General features: G+C 37.1%; 1 protein-coding gene across 4 annotated transcripts in view; it reads left to right on the top strand.

Moving 5' to 3' along the window:
* The window catches only part of fbxw4 (F-box and WD repeat domain containing 4), a 79,755-nt gene that overhangs the window by 7,522 nt on the left and 51,313 nt on the right, over positions 1-20,920 (top strand). For all 4 annotated transcript variants that reach the window (XM_028468144.1, XM_028468145.1, XM_028468146.1 and 1 more), the window contains exons 3-5: positions 2,819-3,004; positions 4,220-4,352; positions 8,733-8,818. In XM_028468144.1, coding sequence (XP_028323945.1) covers positions 2,819-3,004; positions 4,220-4,352; positions 8,733-8,818 — 405 coding nt within the window. The remainder of the gene's footprint in view (positions 1-2,818; positions 3,005-4,219; positions 4,353-8,732; positions 8,819-20,920) is intronic.

Raw genomic sequence — 20,920 nt, forward strand, 5'->3', positions numbered from 1 at the left:
ACTACAATAAATCAAATGTTTAACTTGACCATTCACCATTTCACCATTGATCTCAACATTTAGAATAATGAATAATCTGAGCATTATTACAGGACAGAATAAAAGGTTTTTTTTACATTTTAAGTGTTTTTTTATGTGTTTTTGGAGTCATTTGTGTAATTTTGTGGTGTTATTTTGTGTAATTCTTACACACATAATGTATTTATGAGTTTGTTTTGTGTATTTGTGTTGCTGTTTTAGTGTGTTTGGTGTCATTTTGTGTAATTCTGTTGTACTGGTTTATTCATTTCATAATCATTCCCTCCTGAGATCAAGCAGCAGAAATGATTTGAATTTTGTAGAATTTTCTTGTAATGTTAGAAAACTATCCCATATTCCTGATTTGATTCTGATTATTAAAGTCTCGATTCAATTACAAACCATTTTTTCATTTATTAATAATAATCGATTAGATTCTTGATTATTGCTGATTATTGATCTTCCAGTGAGCTGCTGAATTGAATAACACCTTCAATGTTGTATAGTGTCAATAAAATATCCAAATCAGCAGGAATCATCAGCTTTTTATTATAATTTGAAAAATTTGATAATCAATTTCTGGAAATGTAAGAATCAATACATAATCGTATGATAATAAAATCATGATTATCGATTTTGTTTGTTTGTAATCCATTGATTAATAATAAACAGGTCAGTATTTCTCATCCCTGTTGTTGCTGATTATTCTCTATTTGACTAATGGATCAATAACGTATAATATAGAAATCTATAAATACTCCTAAATCTATTACAGGACCATAATAGACTTAGAAAAGGATAGAACATAAATGTGAATAGATTTAGAGTCATTTTAAAGATTTTTTTAAAAGAGCAGTCATGGCCAGACAGTTGCACCACATGATATTTGGACACTTTGAATAACAGAATAAACTACAGAAGTCATTTAGTAACATTGAAAATTAATGAAAAAATAAAATCTAAGTGAACAGGTTGTTGTTATTGTTCTCCCCTAAGGAAGAATGGCGCCCCCTACGTTCATTTTTCAGCAACGTAGGGATGATTTTCTGTAGTTGTTTCCTTTTTTAATCGGTACCGTCGTAATAATTGTTGCACACTTGGACATAGAAAAAACTTCCAGGCATTCATGGGTTGTTTAGACTCTCTTTTTAATCTGAAAAACCCAGAAACACATTCATTAGCTGCATCGTCTATTTAATACAGGCGATTTGTTCAGATGTTTCCGTCTTTACCTGAGGACCCGTGCAGTCACTTAGCTGCCCCCGATGCTGCCTGTGTGCATCCTCTGCCTGCTTACTGTGAAAATCACCATCTAATGTAAACAGTGTAGCTTCAACTGGATGTAGTGACACATGAAGCTGCTCATCATGTTTGTAACTCACAGTGTATCATTCTAGATGCGTGCGCATGGATGTGAACACGTCCGTTTGAAACGTGTTCAGGCTCAAAAAACTATCGGCTTCATTCTGGTCAAACGGGTTTAGGCTGTGTTCTGTCGGGCTAGTGTGTGTGTGTCTGTCTGTCTCTGTGTGTGTGTGTGTCCTCTGGTGTGTGTGTGTTCCAATATTACTGCAAGTCCCACATAATACCTCATATAAATTTGAAAAGCACATCTTGAAATCAGTCTTTTGATTCAAATGTTACTTGTTGTCTCTACAGTGCGTGAGTATTTATTAGTGGACGAACTATATACAGTATCTACACTACTAGTTTTAGAACACCACACTTTTCCAGTTTTTTTACTGAAAATGATTTAGTTTATTGTGTCATTGCACTTTGAAATGAAAGCATAGAACAAATAAGTAATTATTGTGTAAAAAGAAATGAGGGAATCCATGACCAATACTGTTCAGCTGGTGCTCATGAGGGTCTGGTACCTGTCTGTCTGTCTGTCTGTCTGTCTGTCTGTCTGTCTGTCTGTCTGTCTGTCTGTCTGTGTGTGTGTGTGTGTGTGTGTGTGTGTGTGTGTGTGTGTGTGTGTGTGTGTGTGTGTGTGTGTGTGTGTGTGTGTGTGTGTGTGTGTGTGTGTGTGTGTGTGTGTGTGTGTGTGTGTGTGTGTGTGTGTGTGTGTGTGTGTGTGTGTGTGTGTGTGTGTGTGTGTGTGTGTGTGTGTGCGTGCGTGCGTGCGTGCGTGCGTGCGTGCGTGCGCGCGCAACTCATGTTTGATATATATATATATATATATATATATATATATACCAACAGTAACTCTATAACTACATTCATCATCACCTCCACCCATTCATCAGATAACTTTTAGCTTTAAAGTAAGGCTGGAACAAAGACAAAAAAGCTTTATTTTTCACTAAATTTGGCCCTCAGAGAATTATACATTTCAAATTTTTCCACGCCAGTGGCGCTCGCTTGCGCGTCACGCAGTCATTCTATGCTGTGAAAAATTCCTACATACTAAATATTTAGTATATTTTTATGCATTTAAACTTTTTTTTTTTAACTTAAAGAAATGCAGTTGGACAGAATATTTAGGCGTTACGTGTCATTGACCCTGATATTATTTGATCAAATCTTTTTTAACATTCCACGTAACGAAATAAGTCATTTGAAGTGTGTTTGATTTGTGCTGATATTGTATCGGTTTTATATCAGTATTGGCCAGTACTCAAAGTGTCAATATCGGTATCGTATTGGAATTAAAAAAGTCTTATCAGGACACTGTAGCGCTGTTGTTGATCCTCTTCCTTTGCTTTGTGTTTATTGTTGAGGATTGTGGGTATTACGTTGGGCTGTGGGTGTCAGCCATTTCCACTGAATTCAAACCGTCTTCTTTTGTATAATCCAGACTGTTGCCATGGCTGCAGCTGGATGGAGATACCCTGTTTCTGTCTCAGGCCTCTGATATCAAAGCGTACCGCTTACACAAAGTGTCCAGGAGGCTACAGCCACGCCCGTTTGATGTCTACTCAGGCCAGCAGGGAGACGTGTGCTGCTTCACTCTCATGGACTCGCACTTGATCAGTGGAGGAAGGTAAAAAAAAATAGATTCGTACCATAGCATATAGTCAATTTAAATATGTAAATCCTTGTTTTAATCAGAAATAAAATAGGTTAAAAGTGACCAAAATGGAGTAAAAGGTGGTGAAATTGGATTTGATTTGAAAAACCACAGATATTGATTAAAAGTTGTAAATTGGAGTAGTTTAAACTGGCAAATAATGGTCATGACGAATGGTGAATGTGGTTAAATTGGCAAAAATAAGCATGAAATATGGTTAAAGGAGTTTAAAAGTGACTATAGACCCTTTGTTTGTAAACATTGTGACGTATTTTGTTGGGCGGGGCTTAGCCTGGAGGCAAAACCACAATTGTCTTTGTTTTTTCTGAGCACAAGTGTCGGCTGGAATCCTAAAAAACTTTAATTACGTCCACTAACGTTTATTCTGGCACCCAAACACACAACAAAGCTGGAACATTACTGGCCTCCACAGTCTTTTTCCTGATTTTGCCTTCAGCCACGTCACTGGTGACATGGGCCATTAAGGGGTCAATAATGGGTCAACATACAGTATGTGACATTAGGTGGAAAGGGTTTATAAGTGCTGAATATGTCCAGAAAGGGGGGAAAAATGGCAGGAATGTGGGTAATGTAGCAAACATGCATTAAAAGGAGCAACAATATGGCAAGAAAAATTGATGAAAAATTGACAATTTTGGTTCAATAAAATTTAACTCAAATTTAAAGGAAAAAATGTTATATTGTTGAAGGCATCTGGCAACTCCCCTCCCAGTGTGTCATGCCCCCAAAGGTTGAGAACCCCTGCAGTAGTGGACAGTAACAGTAAATGTTTTTTTATTTAAATACAAAAACACATTTGTTTTAGAAAGAAATATATATTAGTTAAATGTAAGTTTGTGTTTTGTGAACAATACAATTATAATATTCTTAAAACATATTACACATTATGTTAGCGCTCAGTGATGGAAATAACAAACACTATTTAATAGTTTAAACTCATTTATTGTTTTCATTGATTCAAAATCCACTTGAAATGGAAATGTTGCTTCTCTTGTCTAAATATTGTTAATATGAATTAATTACAAAGTCTCTCTAATTCATTCAATTGTTTTTTCCCCCCACCTCTAATATTAATATATTAATGTGTGTGTGTCATATGTTAAAGATCCCATTCTATAACATGAGTTGAACTTTTTTCAAGCTTGAATGTGTGTTTGTGTGTTTCAGTGATGGAAAGATCCTGGTCCACAGTAGGACCAGTGATGCTTCCATGGAGCTGTGTGGACACACCCAGGAGGTGAACTGTCTGGATTCTAAAGACCAACTCATCATCAGCGGATCCCGAGACCAGACAGTTGGGGTCAGTGAACCCGTCGTTTTTTGGAATCATTAATCATAGAGAACATGAGATCTTAACCCTCGGAGCATCTTTGTGACCAAAAGTGTTTTTATTTGTTTGCCGCTCAGTATTGTGGTCATTTTTAAGGCTTGTTGTACACAATTTTGTCATTATTGTTTTTTCATCTTTATTTGCTTAATTCCAAAGTCCTGTGTATAGAAAAGAAGATACTGTATATTATGTATCATATTAACACTTAGTAACATCATCATCAAATTCGCCCCATTGAGTCCCATTGTAAGGACATATTTTCCATACACTGTAATTATGATTATATTATATTATATTATAATGCTTTTTCAATGAATACCTAATAGTTCTAAGCCCATGCCTTTAAAATAAAGACCCCTACCAACCAGAACATTTTTGAGATGGACCGTTTGTGTACACAGGGTGTATAAGTGCTATTTTTTTCTTTAAAACTGTCCTTGTGCCAAAGATAATAATGCTTTAAAATCCAATCTGCTATTAATTATTGTCATGGTCAAGGCTGTAATATTCTCATAAAAAGTATTTCACTTGACATTGTATATTTGGAAATATTGCACATTTAGTGTTTTTGCAGTTTAAAAAATTCCATACAAACAAAAAAACAGTTTGAAAATAATAATACATTTTATATTTATGGATAGGTCTGAAGTAGGTAAAAAGATCTGATGCAGTGAAAGTAAAAAAATAATAATGATGTAGCACATTTTTATTGCAGATGGACTGTTTGTGTACACTACACGTGTATGTAATATTAAAGCAGTGCACAAGGGTTAAGATAATACCTGATCAGCCTTTGACTTGAATTCATGTACTGTTCATTCTTTGGGCATTTAAAACCAAAAATCAAAATAACAAATAAACGGTGTAGTTATTTGGTTTTCCTGACTTAAAACCAAAATTGAAATACAGAAAAAAAAAAAAAAAAAAAAAAACAGACAAGCAGTGTTTTTTGTTTTGAAATTAAATTTTCTGTTTGTGTGATATTTGGATATTTAAGGAAAACTAGAGTCAGAGCTTCATGTTTTATACTCACCACACAGAGGGGACACACAGGGGGGCAGACTTTTATTGCTTGACAAAAATAGGATCAATGCATAAGTCACATTACTGATGAACTGGTGAATAGAAATGTTATTAATACATAAATCTAAACAAAAAAAGGATGTTAACTAAAACATGCACGATGTGATTAATTAATTCACTGCCAGCCATTTTCAGAGCAGCCAACCCCATATTGCCAGGTGTTTTAAATGATTTTCACTGATCTTTCAAGACTTTTGTACAATGACAGTCTGAAATCAGATTCTAAAAGATTAGACTCTCTACTTTCACCAGAAAAAAAAAAAAGTTTCTAGCTTGTTTTGTTTTTCCGTAATCAGCAGCTGAATATAGATAAGTTTCACCCAAATCGCCAGTTTGTGATAAAAAGCTGAGAAAAACATCTTTTTCTGAAAAAATTTATTAGTGACTTTGAGGCATTTTTGCTTTAGTGACACCTCAACATTAGTTTCCTTCTATAAAACTACGAAAACAATACTGAGACCAGGCTTTTGATGGCACAATTATTATTATTTTACTGTCTAGGTCAGAGTTGAATGGATTTCTTACTGTATTTTGGAGTTCCTCCAAGTCTCTCTCCCCGTCATTCTCCACACAACTTCCTCGTTCTCCCGGGTGTCAGCGCTTGCCCCGTTTTTCTGATTGTTTTCTCAAACCATTGCGACACTCAATAGTCCAGTTTGGTTCCACACATGCTCTGGTCGAGGTGTGCGCCACTGTGAGCTTCAGCATAAACTCTCATAGCGCCATTTTCTGTCCTGTAAACTCCTTTCCTCTCCTCTGAGCTCTACCCATCATGGGTGATCTCTCATCCAAAGGTGCGCTGCTGCCACCTAAATGTCACCAGTTGGTCACTACATCATTGTACAAGCTGGATATTCACGGGAGAGCTTCGTCACACTGTTTCCTAGCAACCCCAGCTGAAAAACACAACTGACGTCTTTAGACGTCTTTGGCAGTCAATGTGTTAAAGGAACCAGAGGTAGTGTAATGAATCTACTGGTGCTCCTCGTTTCTTTTGATCAACTTCCGTGTGTGTTGACGGCTGCTGTTAATGTCTAGCGGTATTAAAACATGCAAAATGCAAATTTTTACTGCCCTCAGAAAAGCTGTAATTGTTTTTGCAAAAGTGTCAAATGGCAGAAGTTCTAACATCTATTGTTCCTCACAGTCCATAGTCAGTCACCAGATTATCTGGATACTATATGGACACTGTTTGGTTAAGTTGGCAGATATTCACAGATTCAGACCTTCAGCATCAATAACTCTTTAACAAAACGTCGACACATGAATTAACACCTCTTTACCATCGGTGTGAGTTGGACAACATGATACAAGATCATTTTATCAAACACAGCAGAGTAAAAGTCCGCCACCATCTGTGGATCCTTCTGTGTGGTGAGATTAAAACGTGAAGCTCTCGTAAATATCCAAATATCTCACAAACAGAACAAGATTTAGATGAACCATACCATTTATTGGTTTTTTTGATTTGGTTTTAAAACAAAATAACCAAAGTACGAGTACACAGATTGACTTATGAGTTCCATGCTTGGTTTTTAGTAGAGTTCACACTCCCTGAACCAGTCATTGCTCAAACAAAATGACTCAAACATATAGAATTACAGAAATATACACAAAAGGAAAACAGAAATACAAAAAAATGTACCAACAAAAAACAAGAAAAGCTGATGAATAAAAATTGACAAAATGACTCAAACATTATTACAAATTACAATGAAACACAAAACGACGACTTGACAAAAACTAATGTGGTGGTGTGCCTACGACTCGGATTTCAAAACAAGCAAAATTGACAGCAGATTAATAAACTGGAGTGATAAAGATTGACTACAAATTATTAATTTTGGAGACATTATTGATTTTGTCACATTGGAAAATACATTTCGATTGAAGAAATATGACTTTTACAGATACCTGCAAGTTAGACACTATTTCCATCAAAACCTGAAAAGTGCTTTCAAAGTATTTTTGTCATTATGTGAATCCACGACATCCATCCATCCATCTTCAAACCCGCTTATTCCCGTTCATCAGGGTCGCGGGGGTCTGCCGGTGCCAATCTCCGGCTCTCATAGGGCGCTGGGCGGGGGTACACCCTGGACAGGGCGCCAGTCCATCACAGGGCAACACAGACACAGACAACCATTCACTCACTCATTCACTCCTATGGGCAATTTAGAGACTCCAATCAACCTTAGTCATGTTTTTGGATGGTGGGAGGAAGCCGGAGTACCCGGAGGAAACCCACGCAGCACGGGGAGAACATGCAAACTCCACACAGAAAGGACCCAAGTGTCCACCCCAGGGCTTGAACCCAGGACCTTCTTGCTGTGAGGCGGACATGCTAACCACTAATCCACCGTGCGCCCAATCCACGACATGTAACAAAATAATCTCAAAACTCTACAAACATCTAAACACGAAGGTATAGAATACATGAAAATTAAGGAAATATTTTGATTTCAGTGGAGAGTTGGGAGGTTTTAAAAATTAAGAAAAACATATAGATCAGAATCGGAATATAAATTCCATTTTTTCTCTCAGTTTTCTGCAGTCAAGAAAAGTGGGAGGCCTGAAATGACTACAAAAACGCACCAAAGCTTTTGTTTTGACCTGTGTTAATGCTCTGTTTGGTCATTGTTCTAAATGCTGACGTGAATGATGATCATTTCAATAAATTACCCATGCACTTTGGTCTCAAAAAATCCTGAAATTTTGACCAATTGTTCCGTGATTATTCAATAGTTACACTGTAACTTTTTAGTTTGATCGGATAAATCCTAATTGAGATATAAACAATGTAGTGAGGGGGGTGTGTCCTTATTTTACTTCTATTTTCATCTTCCAACATATCAGGAACTCCATCACATAGAAAGGTAAATATGGTATAGTAATAAGCTCTATATTTATAAATTTATAGTATAAATGTTTCTCTTTCTTGGGATATAAAACAATTTTTATTTATGTGACTTCTTTTTTTTAACTTAATATTAATTTTAAACACATTTCTCATGTTCCACCTTTTTTATGTCACTAGTGAAAAACTAATACACAATAAAACATAAAAAATAAAATAACTATTGCATCAGAAAAATGTTTTTTTTGAAGACAGTATTAACTATGAACAAAGTTCCCATGTTCTACATTTTCTACAATTTATATTTTTTACGTTACTAGTGATAAATCTGTGCTAGGGTGACTTTGGTTGGTTCCTGCCCACTGGAGAGTAACTTGTGCTCAATGTGGAACATTTGTGTCTTTCTTCAGATTTGGACTTTGATGTCTATCTCCCGCAGAGATACTATTGCATTGTGTGACAGAGTGTGGTCTGTTGCCATCAGTCCCACTAAAAGGTAAGGACTTGGCTTTTAATCGCTCTACTCACATTGGTTATCACGATTAGCATAGTTTTCCACAATAATATCACAATATGCATTTAAATCTGAAAATAACAAAAAAATAAATTCTGTTAGTTGATTATTGCTTCTTAACAAGCCCTGATTTCATTAACACCAACAAACAAACGAATAATTAATGAAGTTGTTTGAGTCCGAGTGATTAAAAGGATGAAGTTGGTGTCGTTGTATCCACATGATTAACTGGTGGAGTTTAGGAGCTGAAGACGTTTCCTCAGCCGACTGATTCCTTTTAACTTTTCCCTGAGCAGCCGTCTGATGAATTAAAGCTCTTTGAAGAACACACACGTGAACTCATTTCTAATTTATTAGCCCTCCACACACAACTCCAGTGACTCATTTAAATGTAATTCAGCTATTACATGTTACACACACCTACTGTACCTGTTTTTGTGGGCGTATGATTGTTGTTTCATGTTTGTAGATTATTTATTGTTATTGTCATTTTTTTATCTTTTTCTGTCATTCTGTGTATTTTTGCTGTCATTTTGTACTTTTTTTAATTTAATTTTGTGTATTTTTCTCTCATTTTGTGTATTTTTCTTGTTGTTTCCTGGGTTTTTCTGCTGTCATTTTTTGTGTTTTTGTTGTATTTTTTACATATTCAAGGCAAAGTTTGTGCGTGCGTGCGTGCATGTGTGTGTAGCAAATTTCTCCCCGACACGGTGTCTGTTCGACCTGAACCTTAAGTGTGTGCTTCCGTTATTTTGGAGTAAATAGGTGCTGCAAAACGTTTAAGATTACGGCTCCCTCTTGGTATTCAGCGGGTCATGACGTTGTTTGGGTTTAAAAAAGGTCAATATTAAAAACGTTTTTGTACTGCTAAAAGTTATTTAGCTTAATATTTCATGGTTATTTAAAATTATTCCCGTGACCCCAAACTTCCTTTAAATCACGGGTCACTTCCTCCTCCTTCTCCATGAACTGTGGGCAGCAGCTGATCTCAGAGGAACGTAAGGTTTTTATGAGTGGATGGGTCCATAACACGGCTCCACTATGATTATTGTTTGTTCTGCGTGTTCTCAGTGTTTCTTCTTATATTATTCTATGTGTTAAATGCTAGCAGCTAGCAGTAACAGCTATAATGTAAACACCGGATGGAAGGTTAGACCGGAGAGGGGGAGGGGCGTCTGAGCAGCCGCACGCTCTCACTGATATACTAGCAAAGCTCTCAAGTTTCACGCATTGGAAGTGAGACACACGCATTTCAACCTGAGTGAGGAGTGGGTGCACGCTCACAGCTAATGTATGTGCGTGTGTGTGAAACTGGGCCCACAGACGGGTAGCGAGACACACACACACGATAATTACCCCTACACTAAGAAATGTTAAATAAATACTTTTATTTCTACAAATTTATGTCTTTCATTAGAGTCTACCTAAACCGCTGCATTGTGACAAACTTTATTTATTAATTTATCATGTTCATGTCTCAGAATTAAACCAAGTAAATCACACACACTAATTTACTCTTTACCCACAAATAAAGCCCTTTATAACAGATTACAGAGTATGGACACCTCTTTGTACATCAAACCTTCAAACATATTCTCATTTGGCCATAATTGACAACTCTACTTAAGCTCACATATGAATACATACTTCCGACGGATACTGTACTAGTGTTTTTAATACATGTCTATTTTTAAAAACATGTTTATTCATTTTGTTGCTGTTTTTTTTAATTGTGCTTTATTATTTTATTCTTTTAATGTGTATTTCTCGCTGCTAACCAAGTTGTTGTTTTAAAAAATGACAATAATAATATAATAATGATGATATTCTATTGTATAATACATAGATCTATGAGAGTTAGGAAAAAGTACAGTAGGAATGGGCGATATTATCAGCCCACCAATGTTATCGGCCGATATTTGCCATAAAATGTCAGTCAGGGTTCTCGCCAGCGCTGTTGAGCGTAGGAGGCCCTACTGTCTGATTTAGATTTCCTATGGTGTGATGTCGTAGGGGGCTTTTCTGTTGTTTTTTCTTTTTTTCATTGATACTGTTGTAATAATTGTTGCATCCTTGGACACAAAAAGGATTAATCTGAATAACCCAGAATTACATACATCAGCCGCATTTAATACAGGCGATCTACTCGGATACTCCTGTTTTTACCTGAGGACCCCTGCAGCCATTTAGCTGCCCCCGATGTTGCCTGTGCACATCCTCAGCTTTGTTACCGTAATCACCGTCCATTATATAATATAAACAGTGTAGCTTCAACCAGACGTAGTGTGTAGCAACACATGAAGCTACTCGTCAGGTTTCTAACTCAACGGATCATTCTACATGCACGCGCACGGATGTGAATACCGTCTGGCAGTAGCGGAACAAATCAGAGCCAGGCTGGGGGCGGGGCAAATGACCGGTCTCTTTAAACCAAAATAATAAAGCTCATGATAACATAATTTTACAACATACACATGACCACAACAGCGTGGCTTACAAGCTTCAACACCACAGAGAGCGACTGTGTCATTTTGAAGTCCATCAAACGACATGAAGTAAAACAAAACAATAGAACAACAAAAACATTAGGATGGTCACTAACACAACTTCAAAGCTTCTCAGCACCACGGATAGCGAGCGCTTTATTCTGACACCCACTTTAACCATTTCAGCTCAGAGCCTGTATCGGTAGATTTGATAAAGTTTAGTAAAACTGACACAGTGACCCACGTGTTCACTAACACTATTTAATATGAAGTACTATAGACCTACTCACCACTATATGAAGGACGTACGACAGCCTTGTGCTCCGTGAACTCAACCACGATGCTCTGTATGTCCATTTTATTTTGTTCTCTCATTCTCTATGAACAACATGGTAAGTCCACTCAGTCTCTCCTGTCCCACTGTGCTCCTCAACTGGTTTTTAATACGTTTGAACTTGGAGAATGAGCGGGTCAACCTATAGACACATTTCAATGTGAACAAACATGAGACACATGACTGACGTGTGTGTGTGAATAACCAACCAACAAACCATGTTGTTTACATATGTGATGCTTGAAAAATGTAAAAATGTTAATGAATGAACCGCTGTTAAGGCTCATAAATAGTTTGTAGAAAGTTTATCACCTGAGGACGCGGTCGCTTATTTAAGGAAACTCACTTTAAGTACAGGTGAACGATGTGGGACCCATGCAGCGTTCCTGAAAACGAGTGGTCATTAGATGTACGCTCCTGGCCCAATGTTTAATGGTCAGATATTTATACATATTTGATAGAAAAACCCAATGTATAAACAAAAGAAAACCTAAAAGCATTAAGTCTCTAGATGTTTATAACTGTTATGAACGGGCAGGTAGGCGGGCTACTGTACTCCTGTTAACAAAGTTTTCGTGTATTTCTGCGTATTCTGATTAGTTTCTGATATCGGTATTGACTAGACAATATCGATGTATTGTATCGTATGGGCAAGAAGCTCATATCAAACATCTCTACATTTTACACAGCCAAGGAAAACACACACACACGGACACACACATGGACACACACCTCATCCCACCTGTTTCCATTGCTTTGTTTCTGCTGGAACGTCTCAAGCTCTTTCAGGCTTATTTTGGCCGAGCCCAAATGTCAAGGCTACAGCGCCCACTTCTATTCCCACAGACTTCAAATTCACATTGATCCTATCTGTGGCTTTTTCCACACACATCACACTGTTACCAGTCTGTTGCCGGTGTCATACTGGAACTGAAGTAAATACACACCAGTATTAGGCAGCTGGAAAAAGGCTTAGAAAACTTTCCTGTTGTAGTAAGAGTTGTACCAGTCTCCACATTATTACACCTCTAATCCTTTTCTCAGTAAGTAAAAGTAGAAATATGAGGATCTGCTGTTGAACAAACTAAGTCTCACTGACATTCTGGATGTGAAGCGTTGGTTCAAAGATGGCTCATACCTTGTCCTTTCTTTGCCAACAGGAACTGTTTCCATTACCCTTGGATACGCACAAAATCTAAATAATTCAATGAAAAATGGTAATGGAAACACCTTGGGCCAAATTATGGCCAAAATGATAATCACGATTAATTTGATCAATATTGTAATCATGATTATAAATGCCCAATGAGAGCTAGAGATGGGCACCAGCAGAGCCACACGACCCTGAAAAAAGTGGGTCAGAAAATGGATGGATGGATGGAACCCAAGAATTTAAAATGTACCAAAGGCTAACTGAATAATTATAGCTTTATAGAGTGCAGAGTCCGTATTTTAAATGTAAATATTGTCGACAATTTGGTTAATATAATCGTAGCTATGATTAAAATTTGATAAAAAATAAAATAAAATAAAAAAAAAAAATTTGATAAATTGTACAGCCCTAGAAACACCTGAATTTAAAAAAATATATATCGGCAAAAGGTTTTTCCCTTTTCATGAGGAGGTTTTTCAGACTATTTCATCTTGAAATGTTTCACAAAAGAACAATGAAAACACTTTTTACACAATTAAACATCACAGGACGTGACGTACCTTGTCACATGACCACTTCTCTCTGAGAAAACATGGTGCGTATGTTTTTTTTTGGCTTCTTACGCGCGGTGGGCGTGTCAGGCGCGTAACTGCAGGCGCGCAAAAAAAAAAGCGCTTAAGTCCAGACGGGAGAATAGATCCTTAAATGAACTGATGTAATTTAGTATTTTGGCCAGAATTGTTCTAAACTTTTCATTTATATTTGAGATAACTACCTCATGTGGGGTTAAAACAACATGTTTGTAGATGCAGGAAGGAACCCCAGTAATACCTTGGGGGTGTTTTTGATAAGGAATTAACATTGTAACAAGGTTAAAAGATGAAAAGTTGATTTGCATGATATAGGACTTTTAACATCATCGGAAATACTTTTTTTTTCTTTGCGAAACAGCTTTTTTAAGAATTCAAATATTTGTGGTGGATTATTGATGCACATGTACTAAAGCACTGTGTCATTTCAAAAACCACAACCACTCTCATACATTAGCTATTGGCTAATTAAGACATTTAAGCTAATATTTTACTCAAATTGAAGTTGTTTTCTGAACAGATATGTAATCTATGTAGACATGTTTTAATAGATGAGAGAGTACCGCCCTAAAAGTCTCACATCCTGTGCAGTGTTTAAACATTAGCCCAGTCACAGCTCACAGCTCTATTAACCTGATGTGGAAAATCCACACACACCAAGTGGCAGTCCAATTAAAATATATATATATTTTTAATGCTACTATTATAATGGTTACATTTGTCAAATGAAAACAACAATTCAGAATAGATTAAAGTTTTTATACCTCACCCATTGATGGTTATGTGGTTGAAAAGTATTGATGTATTTTTCAAGATTAAAAGAACATTTTACACTTTATAAAATGTGAAAGTACTCAAAAACTCAGCTCGTTCATTCTTCTTTCTTTATTCAAAAACACAAAACAACGATAGTTCAGCTTCATTGCACTTGCTTTTAAGCATTTACTTCATTTGTTTCACTGTCAGGGTTGGGGTCAATTACATTTTTCAGTTGCAATTACCCATGTTCAATTACAATTCAGTTACAATTTTAGTGTATTTTTCCAATTACAACATAATTACAATTATTATTTTTCCCCAAAAGTCAATTATAATTAATTTCTCAATTACTAAAGTTAATTACAATTAATCACAATTAAATAACCTAATAAAAGTTAACCTTCCTCTTGTGTTAGCTTTCTGTTAGCATCTCTAATGCTAATGGGTCCTAAATCATCTGTAAAATACACTTAAATATCTATCATCTAATTTACTTTCTATCTATTGATTACCTTGTTAGGCTTCCTAATCAATAAAAAGTATTAATAATTATGATGTGGGCATCTGAGCTTCTTTTCTGTAAGTATACCCATAGATTTCTATTTAAAATGGTAAAATGTGGGAAAGCTTGATCTGAAACATATTTCATTAATTTTTATCTACATATGTGTAGAACTGTACAGAGAACTGTACCATGGTTCAACAGTTTAAATTATAATTTAAACTGTTCAATTTTATCAAGTTTTCATGGTAATTATCTAAACTCAATTACAATTTAATTATGATTGCGACAGCAATATACTTTTTAAATTACAATCATAAATATGCCATAATTGTAATGAATTATCAATTACACGAACAAAATTAGGGGGCCAAGCCCGCGTATGCTTACAGGCTTAGGGTTCCTAGGACCAGCGGTGCAGAATGAAAGTTTTTACAACGTCTTTTTCGGACGTCGTGTTTAGTGGGATAAAGTTTGTTTTTATATAAAAATGATAATAATACTAAATATTACCAGCAACTCACAAAACGACAACAAAATCACACAAAATAAGAGCAAAATATACTGAATAATAAAAAGAACAAACAACAAAACACAAAATGACACACACTACGAGAGAAAAATACCTATTACCAGCAACACACAAAATGACAACAAAGGCACACTAAATGAGAGAAACATACACAGTACTACAGCAAAATTCCCCAAAATAACAGAGAAACAGACAAAATGACATAAGAAACTACCAATATATATATGTGTATATATATATATATATATATAGTATGATATGTTCCTGCTGTTTTACATGTTTCAACCCTGGTTGTTTTTTTTCATGCTTCTCTTATATACACTTATTTATGTTGTATTTTCCCTGATGCTGCAGAACTAGTTCTCAGTGACCAACTTGGTTAAAAAAAAAACAAAAAACACTAAAATGTTAACCCACCATTTACAATCCCCCAAATAAATAATTTGGTGTACATCAGTGAGTCGCATTAAAGCATTTTCTGTGCAAAATCTCCTCACGTCCTCTTCAACTTTGGTGCAATACAGTAAATTTACAGCGATTTCTGCAAATGACACGCCTTGTTTTGTTTTTTCAAAAATGATTTGGAAGTACAGTTCTTATAACATTTTAAACAATGGGGAAAATATAGAGATAATTCATATACTGTATTTTGGTACCAGAAAAACAGCAGCATCCTCATATATGTGCTCTTATTTTGAAAAGAACATCTTCTGGTCTCATTATCATGAAAAACTGGCATTTTTTTTGTTTCTGTCCTCTGGTGTTTCTATTTTTTTGTTTTAAGAAACAAAAATTGAAAATCAATCCATTTTTGAATGTTTTGTTATCCCATCTTTACCCTGATAAGGAATTATGCCTTTATTTCAATTTTTGTTTTTCAATTTAAAAAGGAAAATCAAATAACCACTTGTTTTTTGTTTTTCGATTTCCTTTTCTGAACGGAAAGTTCAATGATCCAAACATACATTGACTGTTTTAGCACACTTCTGCTAACTCACATGTCAAATTGTGTGGACACATTGGACTCCATTGTTTTAGAATAATCCAAAAAATTGCTTATCAAAATTTATAGTGCGTCAGTTCGACTCAATCAAAGGTATTCCTCTCTTTCTGTCACTTTAATTCCTCGCTCTAATATCCTCTCAGACCAGATTGGCATCCGACATAAAGCAGGAGTGGGATGTGGCTGTGGTGTACGCTACACTGACCTCTTGGGTTGAAAGGGTGGACAGAAGCCAGTGAGTGTAGAGGGGGGTTTGGGGTGGTGGGGTACAATTGTTTTGTCTAGAATTCCTGAAGCACAACTACAAAGATGTTGCAGGGGCCAAAAGTGCCTTTGAAAGTTTCCAAAAAGAAGAAAATGATTGTTGGATAAACCATCCCCAATTCGCCACTTTCTCACCATCACCAGGGGAGGAAGACCTCTGACCTCCAGTAAGTACAGGGTGACGCCACAACAGCCACCCAGCCAGCCTGAGGCAGCCCTCTCAGACTGCACCCCCCACCACTACCGCCAACAGCCAGCCCTTACACACTGCAATTTCACCCCCACTGCTCTGCCTCACTCAACCGCAAGAAAAAGCCAGAAATTCATGTCTTTCCTTTGGTCTCCACCGGGCTGTCCCTGTGGCTTTGGAGTCAAGAATTCAATTAGTTAAAAAAAAAGAGAAGAAAAGAGCGAGGCTCCAACAATGCAGCGATAAGGGGCAGAATGTGTTTTCCCACACACTAAATACAGGGCGCTTTCTCTGGGGCCCACAGAGCCTGAGGACCCACACCACAGGAGGTGAGAATAATCACAGCTACCTCTGAACCCCCTCATTACACACACACACACATACACACACCTTACACTCCGCAGACACACAGATAGCTTCATGCACACATGCATTACGCATTGACATTCCCCTGAACAGACGCACTGTGCACAGACCTCACCCTGTGGCTACAAACCTGTCAATCCGGGCTGTGCTGTGCGTTAGCATGAACGTACGCTAGCTCCGCTCCAAAACCGCCGTTTTCACCCCGTCCTGAGTTTGATCGGCTCCAGAATCGCTTTGCTTGTTCGCAACGAAGAATTAAAGTGAAACAAATGAAAGATCCACCTGAACCTTAGAGCGTCTAGTAATGCTGTAGTACTCAAAGACAAAGGTCTTATTGAAGGTCTCAGACTGGCCATCAAGACCAGTGGAAATCAGCACTGATCTGCTACTTTTCATTTCATTAATGTGATCATAAGGAGAAGCACTTGGAACTGTTCCTGAGTGATTCATGTTGTAGTTTGACTTCAAACATTTATGGCGCCTTTCCATTGCAGTATTGGCTCTACACGGCTCCACGCTGCTCGCTTTCAGGACCCGATACTGTTTTTCTGGACCGTTTGCATTGAGCTCCAACCTGACTCTAAAATGCCAGACTCCATCCACTGATTGCACTTTTTTGCTGCCATCGTGAAAAATTAATGGTGGCCAAATGTTTCCACTCTGTGAGTTGATGAGTCCATGCTTTGATGATTCTCTCAACCAATCAGTGTCTGCTTTGAGCCTACGTCACATTTTTAGACCAGGGCTGCTCTTTTTGGAACCACGGAGGAGGTCCTTTTTTTCTTTTGAATTTTGAAATACTTTATTAATCCCTGAAGGGAAATTTGTGTTTTACACACTGTTATTTTAGGGACATGTTTCTCACACACACAGGCCTGTAATACACACATGCACAAACAGGACCTGTGGACAAGCGTTAATGGAGAGATGTCAGAGTGGGGCTGCTTTTACTATGAAGGGAACGCACCAGAGCAGTGTTGGGGTTTGGTGCCTTGTTCAAGGGCACCTCGGCAGTACTCGAGAAGTGCCCTGGCACCTCTCCAACTACCATAACAACTTGCGTTTTTTGGTCCGCACCGGGTCTTGAACCGGCAACCTTCCGGTTCCCAACCCCGACAGACTGAGCTTTTTCCCAGTGGAGTCACGCAAAAAGGAGAATATAGCCAAGCCGAGTAGAGCCGATACCACCAGTGGAAACACACTATTAGTGTTAGCGTTAGCTCACTGACTGGAAATCTTTGTCTTATGTTTCAGATACCTGGGACATCAGTCTCTGAACACTTACTTTAGGCCTCATTCACCTGACTAATAAACATCTGATTTTCACATATTTCAGATAATTCTGGACTTATCAGTGGCTTTTAAATACATACAATGATTTTTTTTAACAAAAATTTAGTTGAACAACCTTTTCAGTATTTGATATTTTTGGCATGTTGGACTTTGAAAGAGTTGCAGAGTGATATACTAGCAAAGCTCTCAAGTCGGAGTGGGTGCATGCGTGCGGCTGATGGTCGTGCGTGTGTGAGAGTGCTGGTGAGTTTACCTCAGCACTGAGATTCTCTTTTAATCTCAATATGTGACCACTACGTACTGAGATGTACCTGTGCTGGATTAGCCATTCACAGAGATTACTGTACTGATTTAAAAATGTTTAAAACATCACGTGAGTCGACCATCGATAAAAAAATCCACCAATGATAAAAAAAAATGATTGTCGATCAGATTTATATGAATACAACAGCTTATTATTGTAAAGTTACATTAGGTTAACTGTTGTTAATTGCAATGTATATTATAATCATGTTTTTTGGAAAATAAATTATTCCTACACGCACATATGTATTTTTGTTTGGTGTATTTTTCTGTAATGCATGTTTTTTGGAGTCGATATGTGTATTTTTTCAGTTGTTTTTTTGTATAATTATTGTTTTTTTTTTTTTTGCCATTGTAGTGTGATTCTGTTGTCATTTTGTGTATTTTTTCACCTCCATCTCCACCGTGGGTTATCTCTCACACACGTGTGCACGTGTGTCAGCCGCGTGCATCATGCACATAATCCGTCACAGGTTGTTGAGAGATAAAAAGAGACCCGGAAGTAGCACAAAAAATAAACGTTTTGTAACACCAAAGTCGCAACTCTCTCTCTAAACGGCTCTGTGTGCGTTCAGCATGTACATCCCGACACTCACACTGGGAGATATTCGCTCCACAAACACACACACATACACGCACACAGACCTTTGCTGCTTTATAGATAGATAGATAGATATGAAAAACAATCGATTTTGAACATTTATGGATCGTCACGTGTTGAATCGTGATTAATATAATAATCGATGTTTTGGCATAATTCTATTTTAGAAGACAACCTTCAATTTTGTAAATTAATTGTTTGTTTCCGTTAGTTCCCACGGACAGTTTACAACTTTGAAAATTCCCAGGATTTTACAACCGTTCGCACACGTTTCCTAAACCAGTGGTTCTCAAACCTTTTTGGCTCAAGTACCCCTTTCTCTTTTGAATCCAAGTACCCCCTTATGTCTGACTAACACATTTTGCTCAGAATTCTGTGAAAAAACAACTATAGAGCATAATGATGGAATGAATGAGTGATAACATATTTTTGGTTGTTGTCATTTTGTGTATTTTGTTGTTTTTTGTCTGTTTTTTATTATTCACTATATTTTTCTCCTATTTTGTGTGTTTTTGTTATTATTTAAATGACTCTTTCTCTGTGTGTGTGTGTTTTTGGTGTTGTATGGTTGTTTCTTATGTCCTTTTGCACATTTCTCTGTTACTTTTGTGTGTTACTGGTAATTTTTTGTATGATTATAATTTTTAACCAAAAATAAACATAAAAGCCCACATTTTTAATGCCTTCATATGTAATTTTCTACACTCTCTCTCCCTCTCTCAAGTACCCCCTGTAGTGCCGTTGCGTACCCCCATTTGAGAAACACTGTCCTAAACGGTGACCCCACCCCGCCCCCGTGACATAACAGACAAACATAAACCTAAAGGGCTCCAGGGGGTGGGAAAGGGTAACACAGTCAAATCAAAGTGTCGGTGTGTGTGTGCGCGTTTACCGGCTCTGTTTGTGTGGCCATGCATATCAGTCTAAATTTGTCAGAGAAAGTCTGTGTTTGTCTGCATATGAATGCTTGCTCATGCATGTCGCTGTGCAAAGGGCCAAAAGGAGTAGAAGACAAGAGCTAGACAAGAGCAGCTCACACTGAAAGAGAGACTGGGTGTGTGGGGTTGGGGGTCAGCACTTGTGCCCCCAGCTATTGTCTCCTCCCTCACCAATATAAAAGCATCATAACCCTTTGAGCCCAGACATATTTAGAAACAAGATAAAAGCACTTTTTACAAACTAGATACACGTTGAGAACAAGGACCGGGGTCAAGCGCAACAAATTAACAAGCCTCTTTCTGATGGGAGGTAAGAGTCGGGGTGAGGGTGATGGGTCAAATCCAAACCACCCCTGGAGTCCGAGCCAAATGCTTCTGCATTCCTCTGGTTGGCGACCTGAGCCTGTGTTATTGCTCTTAGTGTTAAAAAATATACGCTCTCATTGTTTTCTAAGGAAAGCACTGACAATAGTTAATAATGCATGATTTCTTTTCTGATCTGAGGGTCACATGATCAACATCCATGTCAGCATTTAGACACATTTTTGTTTTTTCTCTCCTTTTCGTTTGTTTTTGGAGTTCATTTTGTGTGTTTTTTGGTTTGTGTATTTTTTGTTTATTTTATTTAGGTTTTTATTACAGTTTGATGTGGTTTTGCAGTCATTTTGTGTGACTTTGGAGATATTTTGTGTATTACTTTATTTTTCTCTCATTTTATGTTTTTGTGTGAATTGTTTTTGTATTTTTGTTATTTTGTCTATTTTATTTGG

This window comes from Gouania willdenowi, chromosome 15 (genome assembly GCF_900634775.1).
Source record: "Gouania willdenowi chromosome 15, fGouWil2.1, whole genome shotgun sequence".
Classification (NCBI taxonomy): domain Eukaryota; kingdom Metazoa; phylum Chordata; class Actinopteri; order Blenniiformes; family Gobiesocidae; genus Gouania; species Gouania willdenowi.